A 10,493-nucleotide genomic window follows, 5' to 3' on the forward strand; every position below is an offset into this window, starting at 1 on the left:
AAATGCATGATTCTAGAATAGACCACTCTGCCAACTGAAAACCTTGGCAAATATTTCCTAGACCTTGCACAGCCTGCCATCCTTTGTAATGCAGGGTAGAGCAAACTGGTAAAACCTATTCCAGGTAATAGGCCAGAGCTAAAACACATGTTCTATATCCTACATGAGTCTGACCGTGTTAGCAATCTCAAAGCCCACTCAGGTATTTCCTAATTCCTCAGGATTAGGAAACAGAAAGGATGAAGAGTCAAAGCCAGTAGTTTACAAGATTCAAATTTGGAAGCACTTTGGTAGCCTCATTCACTGGGAAAATCCTGTATCACTGTATGACTTAATAGCCAATGTTCTTGTCAGATCAGACACTTAAGAGGGGACCTACTGACACTGGGAGAAGGTAGGAGACACAGTAAATTCACAGACGTTTGAGAATTTTTGATGCAGGAGAATGTTGATAATTAGAGGAACACGGGCAGAGTTTGAAAGGCTCTTGGGCTATCTTACTCTTCTTAATCCATTAGCCTCCCTTGTCTGATCATGAACTCTATGATAAAGGTTAAAATGGGATTTTTTTATAGCAGCCTTATCACAAACAGATAGAGGAGACCTCTGGAGCTAAAAAGCAATTCATTGCCCTCTAGTTTATCCCTTGCCTTCCATTCATCGTTACTAGGTTCTTTGGCAAAATAAGCTTGAAAGACGTTTTTCCCTTCAGTAAATGTATTTCTGAGACCTTAGGACAGCTCTTTTCTCCTTGTTACACTTACCATGATCCCAGCATACATGTTTTCACACAGATGTCATAAACATTGTCGTGGACTGTGCATGTGTTGGAGGAGAAAGGTGGGAAGACACAGATAAATAAGACTGACAAAAAGCAGGTCCGTAGTCATTCATGAAGACAGGAAGTAGAACCACTGCTGATATGTCCCTGGGAACTGAACAACTCACTCTCCACGGCCAACAGCTACAATGCCACCAACTCAGCTCACTCTCTTCCATCTCAACCCTGTTGGATAAAGAATAAAGGATTTTTGCTGATAATAGCATTAAGTCCTTCAAATAAGCCTCCAGTTCCCTTGTCTTTTGAAATTCAATCAGCCATGTTGAAAGAAATGAACCTTATATGTGGAGGGGATAAAAATCTACGAATTATTGAGATATGAAAACCTCAGCAACCTTAGCAACAAAGGTGCATAATCTCTAACAGTGGATTCTAACCAGCCTCAAAGCAGGGCTCTCTGCTAGTGTCCAGAATTAAGCTTATTGAATACGACTGTCCAAAAAGTCACCATCGAGCACTGGCACTTACCTTAGACTTGGGAGCAGGAACTGTGGACCATTACTTCACAATAATAAATATGAACTCAGAATAATGAACTATACACCTCAGTGGGATTAATCAGGCTGAAGTTAGAATGATCATAAGATTATTTTTAGGAAAGAATCCGGTGCTATTATTAACAACCAGAGACCTAAACCATGCAAAGTCCATGATTTTGTGGCTCAAAAATCTAAAGAAAGATTAATACTGTCCTTGCTTTTTGTTCTTAATTAGAAAGTGTCTAGGTCTTTGTTCAGGTGCTTGGTTTACAAAACAAAGACTTAAAAATTTAGTATCTGCACGCTCAAACCCTTACAGCACTTCTAGGAATTAGTACTTCCCACTCTCTGAGCCACTTTGTAACAGTTGGGAGTTTTTCCATGGGAAAACTCATGGCTCATTGAGTTGAGTCATTTATGAATAACGGTAGAGCTCCAAGTGGAGTGAAAATTCTTTGTAATTCAAGAGGTGATTGAGTCGTCAATGAACCCACGCCTCGTGTTCCATTCTAGGAAATACTGGCTTAAAGTGGGAGATTAGTCTACATTAGTGAGCATGCAATGGGAGATCAGTAGTACTCCTCGCTAATCTGTGCTGAGCAACGCTTTGGTCTCCTGGTTATCCCCCTAGATTCTGGGGGAAAAAACGTAAAGAAACATTTGTTACCAATACTGCCACTAAAGAACTTTGGTTACTAGTATTAACAGAAATGTCAAAGGACAAGATAATTCTTTGCATTCCCACCATAAATATTTACCGAGCAACTGTTTTCGGCCACCAAACCTATTGAAAAATAGGTGGTCAGTAGCTGTTAAGGGTACCAAGTGTTGACTCAGAAATTTTCCCTTGATTTTTAGGATCGGAGTGGGAAAGTGAAATGCTAGTGTGTCAGAGCGGGACACTCCAACTGAGTAAATAGGACCTGAGGTCAGTGGAGGAGAAGCATTTGACCTGGAATAAACTATTTTTTTTCCTCTCAGTATTCTGGCACCAATGTATATGTGATTTTCTTCATGCCGAAGATTTCCCCAACTCTTTGGATATGAACTAGTTAGTTATACAAGAATTCAATGACACTTTGGTGCTATTTTCCCAAGTTAAGATATGCATCTCACGGGCTGGAGAGATGGCTCAGTCGTTAAAGGCTAGGCTCACAACCGAAACTATAAGATATGCATCTCACAAGCCCAGCCCCTCAGCAGATGCCAGTTCTAGGAATTGGAGGCCCAGAGTATCCACACGTCTGTCTGACTCTTCTGCAGAATCCAGGACTCCCACAGCTCCCTTTCCCAATTGCTAAAATGGATTGCAGAACTCAGGTTGACACTGATTACTATCAATAGTTTATTGTAAATATCCTAACACAAGAGCAATTAACTGGAAGAAATGCAGAGGTAAAGATGTGGTGCAAAGGTTAGGGAGTTTCTACGCCTTCTCTAGGCCTGCCTATTCCCACTGCCTCAGTATGTGAACCAACTCTGGAGACTTACAACTCTGTTTAGGAGGCTATGGACATTTCATGGTAGAGGCAGGACTGTTTTAAGCATTAGTCACTGCTGTTTCACTCATTCTCTGTTCCTCATGCAAGTTGACATTGGACCATGGAAAGGAAGGGAGAGTGGATGTTATAATTCTTTCATCAGAGTGTGGTCTTTCCGGAAATAGCTTTCAGTCTGGTCTGATCTAGAGATCTGGATCTCTACAGTCCTACAATTCCGGGAAGATTATATCTTCAAAGGCAGCAGCACACATACGTACACATCAGCATATGCATAAGCACACACACATAGAGACGCTAGCAAGATGGGGCTTTTATATTGTGTAACTGAGGGCGTGATATGTCTTTCATAACCAGTGGGCTTGAAGGCAATCACACTCAAGGATATGAAGACCAGATGTTGAACTCGCCCTAAAGTTTGCTCGCCACAACTGACCTACTGCATATCTCCCTCCTTGTTCTCACTGTGATTGTAAGTGTGGCTATACATCCTCTCACCAGCACAGCTTCTGTTCAGACACAAGTTTGATCTTAAGAAAATCCTGGGAACAAAATTCTTCCAGGATACGGTCCTCAGAGATCACCAAATATTGTGCAGTGTATATGGTGCCTCATCTTGTAGTCAAAAGATGTACGATTACTAACATTTGGTCAAACTATGTTTGGAGGCCTTGCTATGTCAATTGCTGTTAAAAAAAAAAAACTTTTGAGAGGAGGGAGAGAAAACTGCAATTGGGATGTAAAGTAAATAAATTAATTAATTAATGAGAAAATAAAATAAAATTTGGTGACTGAAACATCACACAGGCTTTTCCTTCCTTGTGCATATGTTATTTTCTTCTTTATATATTTATATATAAATATTAATATGTATATGTATATAATATTAGAGATGATAGTTACCTGTGTCCAATGTGTTCTGCACAGTGTGGTGCATGCCATTAGGGAGTTTCAGCCCCTAATGCAATGCCATCTGCTGATCCCGTGACATGCGTATGAATAAACGCTCTCTCTGCCGCTTGCCCGGTTTGTGCATTTGATTAAGTGCACAAATTCCTACAGACATGTGGCTAAAAGGGCTCTGGCAGATTTCCCCTCCGGAGAGCTTGGCTCTGGGTAGCTGGAACCCTCGATGGCCCTGGAATTCCAAACATGCTTGTACGTGTAACAATAAGTCCTGAGTTGGTAGCATGGAAGCCTCTGTCAGCTTCGATTTCAGCTTGCTGCACAAGCACCGTAATAACTCATACTGAAATGGAGTTATTTGAGGTGTGCTCTGTTTGTTCCTTTCATAGAAAATTAGCATTTGTGAGCAAAAAAACAAAAAACAAAAAAACCAAAAAACATAGGGACATTAACCATATGCACATTTCAAAACAGTCGAGTTGGTTTTATCCCGGTGTTTGATGTGATTCAGTTCATTCAGTTTGCAATACAAAGCAACTTAGTGGGAATGTTATTTCAGCGTAAAAACCTACAAAACCGAAGGAAAATGTTTCTGAAAGGCATTAAACTGACATAAACAGGGTACCCTGGAATGGAACATAACGTATCACCATCCCAAATCAATTGGCTGTGTGTAGGCACATGCACACATTCGCATGGGCACAGTTTTCTCACCGGGAGTATGTACCGATATGAGGTATTTACTGCCAAGGCAAGGTAACAAAATCCAGGACAAATTTGCCACAAGTTCTGGATTCAGGAGCTTCTGATTTGAAGAGTCTCCCCCTTTCCGGCAGCCTCATCTGAGCACTATTAGATTCCCGAGAAAATATAAAATAAAAGCAAATGTAAACAGAACACAGTCACATAACTCATTTGATTTGATCTTTAGTCATCTTGATGTTCCTGTGACTGAATTCTTTCATAAGCTCTTAGTAGCATTGTTGTGATCAACAAGCAGGTAGGCAGAGAATGGGGAATGAAGGGAAACTTCGTCCAGCTGAGAGCAATGAAGAGGTCAGGCTGGTGGCTATGGGAGCACCTCATTGCCTACAAAGCACAGGCATTGATCTGTTAGTTGTTGGCTAAAAGCTCCCTGTGGAAAATCTGCAGCTACGGCGGTAGGCTGGTAACCATGGCATGCTAACCGGCTTGCTATGAGAATTCCCAATTAGACCGACGAGCGAAGCAACACTGAGCTGCTCTCTCCTCCTGATTACAATCAGCTGGAGATCGATTTCTCTCTCGGCCTGTGAAAGGGAGAGGCGTGGTAAATGGGACTAGCGCAACTTCAAAGTATACGGATGCTTATATCCCACGGATGCATCTCTCTAGTCTTCATCTTGTTGGGAATACAAATCCCAGGACAGAAAGCTTAACATTTTGTTGATAGGTTGGGAGAGGAGAACACAATAGTAACTAGAATGCTATTTTATCTACTGTTAGGTTTCAGTTTCGTCTTCAAAGGCTAATGCTCTTCCTCGGATTAGTGTGAGCTTCCCCGCCCCCACACCCTTTTACATCCTGTCTCTGTCCACATCATCACGAACAAAGCAGGAACTAGAGAGCCTCCACCTGCTGGTCCTAACCCTAATCTCACTTGGCTCATTGCTTCCCTCCTAAGACCAGGCTTCCATTCAGTCACCCAGTGTCACCAGCGTTCCTAATGGCGAGAGCTCACTGCCGCCTTGGTTTTCATATTCCTTGGTTGGTCTGCAGCCCCTCACCAGCCCACCCAGCTTCTTATTGGAATCTCAGGACACTGCTACCCCACCTCAGCTGGCCTCCCCATGCTGTCCTACAAATTTTGTTGTTTTGAAGTCTCTCTGTTCCCCTCTTTATCCTCTCCATTGTATCATTTGTGGCTTCAGTGAGGGTTTCCCCTCATCTATAGTTGTACCCTGACTTGTCATGGTATTCCATGACTGAGATTTTTGTGTCAAAGGACTCAGAAACCTTTGCTCCAGTTCCCTTATCCTCCATCCCAACACCCTAAACATGCAATCGAGGCTAAAATTTTTGCTTCCATTAAAACCTGTCTCATCTCTTTGTACACTATCCATATGGGCTTTCCTTCTAGTCCAACCTTGTTCTTCATCTCTTTGCCTGGGATTTCTGATTTTTTACAGGCTCTTAGGATTTATCTGGCTGCTCTGATAGAAAAGCAGGGCTGCCTTAGAGGTCATGGTCCAAGCCTGACTCTGGAGGTGAGGATGCTCCTTCTGGGAAGAAGAGCTAAGGACTCTCCAATGGCTTTTTCACCTCTCAGAAGTATCAACCATTTTTATGAAGCTTCCTATCCAGCTCATTTCCTCACTAAAGCCATTAGCAAACATCTCTCACGAGAAAGCCCTTGAATATTTCTTGCCATAGTAGCATCACTATCATAAGAATATCCACGCTAATACAAGCTCATATCTGTAAAAATCGCCAACTCTTCTGACGATGATTCTCCAGATTCCTTTCCCTTCTTTTGCCCACAAATGTATGCTGAATTCCTAGTGTTGCTGTAGGAGAGTACGACAGATAGATGTGTTCAAACAGAAGTTGATTGCTACAATTCTTGAGGCTAGAAGTACAAAAGTAAGGTCTTGGTAGGATTAGTTCCTTCCAGACACTCTTTGGAAGTATGCTGGGTAGTTTTATGTCAACTTGATACCATCTAGAGTTATCTGAAATGAGGAAACCTCAATTGGAAAAAAAATGCCTTCATAATATTAGATTGTAGAGAAGCCTGTAAGATATTTTCTTGTTTTCTTTTTTTCATTAATTTATCTATTCATCTACATCCCAGTTTCAGGCCCCCTCCTCCCAGTCCCTCCCACACACAGCCCTTCCCCCATATTTCCTCCTCTCCTCCAAGCAGGGGGAGGTCTCCACCTGGAACATCAAGTCACTGTAGGACTAGGCACATCCTCTCCCACTGAAGCCAGACAAGGCTGCCCGACTACAGGATTGAGATCTGCAGGCAGGCAACAGACTCAGGGACAGCCCCCACTCCAGTTGTTGGGGGACCCACATGGAGACCAAGCTGCACATCTGTCACATATGTGTGTAGCAGGACTGGGTAGGAGGTGGGGAGCCTAGATCCAGTCCATGCTTGCTCTTTGGTTGGTGGTTCAGTCTCTGGGAGCACCCATGGATCCAGGTTAGTTGACTCTATAGGTCTTCTTATGGAATCCCTTTCCCTTTCAGTCCCTCAACCCTTCCTCTAACTGTTACAAAAGACTCCCTAAGCTCTGTCTGATGGTTGTGGGTCTGTGCATCTACTCCCATCAGATGCTGGGTGGATCTCTCAGAGGTCAGCTATGCCAGGCTCCTGTCTGATAGTTCCTGATTAGGCAAAGACATTTTCTTAATTAGTGATGGATTGGGGAGGGGGAAGCCATGATAGGTGGTGCCACCCCTGGGCTGAAGGTCTTGGGTTATATAAGAAAGCAGACTGAGCAAACCATGGGATGCAAGTCTATAAGAAGCACCCCTCCAGGTTCCTGCTCTGCTTAAGTTCCTGTCCTGACTTCCTTCAACAATGAATAGTGCAATGGAATTATAAGCCAAATAAACCCTTGTCTCACCAAGTTACTTTTTTCATGGTGTTTTGTTGTGGTAATAAACACTCTAAGACAAGTCTGTTCCATGGTTCTCTGTTTCTTATGACTAATAATCACGGCCATCCTTAGCTTACATGGTTCCCATCTCTGCCTCTATGATTCCACTTAGTTTTTCTTGTAACATTCTTATGTACAGGAACTAAGTTATATTGAACCATCTATAATGTTTGAAATGTTTAAATCCAAAGATTATTTATCTGTACATAAATACATACCGTATACTCATCTGAAATTTATTTAAAGGGATTAAGTGTGACCAAGTAAGAAACAAAATATCACTTATCTGAGATGGTGAGTTCATTCCAACTGATGTCAGGGATGTGGTAGAAAAGTCATTCATCAAACAATGAAATTCCCAAAAGAGTAATGGTTTGTGGCTGTGTGGAAGAAGAGTGGATGGAGTTAGATATTGGCGATATGAAGACTATTCCTGAGGAATATTGGCCAAGTGAGATGAGCAGGCTCATAGGTCCCATCCTCCAAGTTCTGTGAGGGTCAGTGAGACAATGCAGACCAACATTTCACGTCTATGTAAATACACAAGATTTGGGTTTCAGAGGACTGGTCCCATACCAGACACAACAGGTAGTAAAGAAGAATAAGCTTTTACAACTGTTGTCCTAGTTCCTTCACACACTGATGAAGACTTTTGTACTTGTGTGGCCAAGTCACTGTGCCACAGCCCTCCTGGGCTGAAGGTCTTGGGTTAAATAAGAAAGCAGGCTGAGCAAGCCATGGGATGCAAGTCTATAAGAAGCTGCCTCTTCATCTCCCTTTCCACTGCATTTTAATAGAAATCACTCCAGAGATAAAATTGACTTCTATTGATCAGGTAGACTCTTTGGTGAATCTCAGTTTCCTGTACTTTACCATGCATGACCTAAGATTAGTTTCAAAGCACCCTTCCTAAAATCTTCTCTCACCTTTGTGTATTTCACATATCCCACATAAAATGTCTCCTGCCACCCTGGTTCACATCAGCATGACCTCTATAGCATATTACTTAGACTTTGCTCATTACCCATAGTTCCTTTCCACCATCTTGATATGTATTAAAAACATCCCTTTCCCCTTGAACGTAGAGAATGTTGGCAACATCTACATTGCTTTTGTAAGTATCTGATATCTGTGCAATGTCTATGATCAACTTTTATATACATAAAGCATTTGATAGATGTCTTTTGAAGAAAGGAAGGAAGGAAGGAAGGAATAGAGAAAGAAAGAAAGAAAGAAAGAAAGAAAGAAAGAGAGAGAGAAAGAGAGAAAGAAAGAAAGGAAGAAAGAAAGGAAGGAAGGAAGAAAGGAAAGAAAGAAAGGAAGGAAGGAAAAGAAAGGAAGGAAGAAAGGAAAGAAATAAAGGAAAGAAGGAAGAAAGGAAGGAAGGAAAAGAGAGAAAGAAAGAAAGAAAGAAAGAAAGAAAGAAAGAAAGAAAGAAAGAAAAGAAGGAAGGAAGAAAGAAAGAAGTTATGAATTTTGGGGGGAAATTAAATAGTAACTTTAGCCTTATAAACCATTTCTTACCTGTTTCTTTTTTTGTTCACTCCTAGATATGTTTCTTATCCCATTATTTTAAATAAATTCCTTTTTAATATTTATAAGACTTAAAGCTGTAGAAGAAAGGCTATTCTGTATTCCAAAATTAAGAATAGTACAACTGAAGTAGTTATTTGTGTACTGTAGACTATCACTGCAAACTGTTTTACATATGTGCTAAATTCAAGTGATACTGTGTGCTGTCTTATTTTGTTGCCTGGTGGGGTAGCTGGGCCATAATTTTCGTTATAAAAATTAACAACTGAAATTAGAAGGTTCAGACAAATTATTATTTACACTTTGAATAGCTTGTCCATTAAAATATTTTAGATCAGTGAACTGAAAGTCAAGTGCTCATTTCATGATCACAAATCTAAGCACTTGGAGATAGTAAGCTATTATATGGCTTCTTCCTCAAAAACTTTGGCGTTGATTCTATGAGCTATTTGGCCAAACTGATGTACACAGGTAATGGGGAACTCTTGTTCAGGGAAGGAGAAATTTTGATAACCAGGCAGAGATTTATTGTACAGACCCTTCAGGGCCTTGACTCTAACTATCTCTTCCTCTGCCTGAAAACAACTAAATTGTATTTCCGTTCCTTTCTGGTTCCGGATTACGTTCCCCCCACCTTTAGCCCAAATGGTAATGTGTTACTGTGACTTAGAGTGAAATTAATTCACAAGGGTTTCATGATACTACCACAGTGGAAGACTTCCTCACTCCTCACCAACTTCCCTTCCTGCACAAATATATTAAATCTTTTTTTTTCTAAAATCATAATGATGCTCACCATGAAAATACCAGCCGTCCAGGCACTCAGATAATCTGAGAAGTGCTATAACTGCCTTTAAGCAACACATCTTAATATCTGCATTTCTCCCTTCTTTTCCTAGGTAAGTGGTATTTCCTCTTCATTGCTTTGGGGAGTATTGATCCGTCCGGTAAGTGTTTGCTTTGTTGTAAGATCTGGTATTACCTGAAGGTTACATGGGAAGTGCCTGTAAGAAACAAGGCCGAAGTGGAAAGCACGAATTGTTGCAGTAGGCAATGTTGGTGTGTGTTAAATCTGTTTTAGAGGAATGTTTGTGGTGGGAGGAATAACTCCTTGGCGTTGTCATGCACTTTGTTCTAAGTTCTGAAAGAAGGCCCAGTGGCCGATTGAGTGTTGATGAAATTTGCCTTAGAGACATTCTTTTTATGTGGATTTTATTTTCTTTACTATTATTTATTTCAGTTTTTTTCCACTGTCACTGAGCATTCCTAAATACCTCTCTTTCTCTGATTATTATAAAAATCATAAAACTCCAGAGGGAGGTATTTTGTTGAAGAATTTGCTACTTATGTGAGCCATGTTGTTCTGTTACGGTTGCTGTGTTCCTCTCTCTTTCATCCTCTGGTCTTCTCCTCTCATACACAATGGCTTTATCTGTACAATTTTAGGGGACTAGAGGTACTACCTACCATCATTAAGGTGTACTGTATCACAACATTCCTATTAAGTTACAAAGTCTGGTATGCTCCTATCTCTCTAGTTATAACCACAAATGTATTGTGCTATGGATTTCTTTCCACAAGCTACCGA

General features: G+C 41.1%; 1 protein-coding gene across 1 annotated transcript in view; it reads left to right on the plus strand.

The window, feature by feature from the left end:
• Samd5 (sterile alpha motif domain containing 5) overlaps window positions 1–9,960 on the plus strand; it is a 410,140-nt gene extending 400,180 nt beyond the window's left edge. The window contains exon 2 of the mRNA XM_032894989.1: window positions 9,805–9,960. Within this exon, the coding sequence (XP_032750880.1) occupies window positions 9,805–9,891 (87 nt within the window). The 3' untranslated portion in view covers window positions 9,892–9,960. The remainder of the gene's footprint in view (window positions 1–9,804) is intronic.
• The last annotated feature ends 533 nt before the right edge of the window (window positions 9,961–10,493 follow it).

This window comes from Rattus rattus, chromosome 2, assembly GCF_011064425.1.
Source record: "Rattus rattus isolate New Zealand chromosome 2, Rrattus_CSIRO_v1, whole genome shotgun sequence".
In the NCBI taxonomy this organism is placed as follows: domain Eukaryota; kingdom Metazoa; phylum Chordata; class Mammalia; order Rodentia; family Muridae; genus Rattus; species Rattus rattus.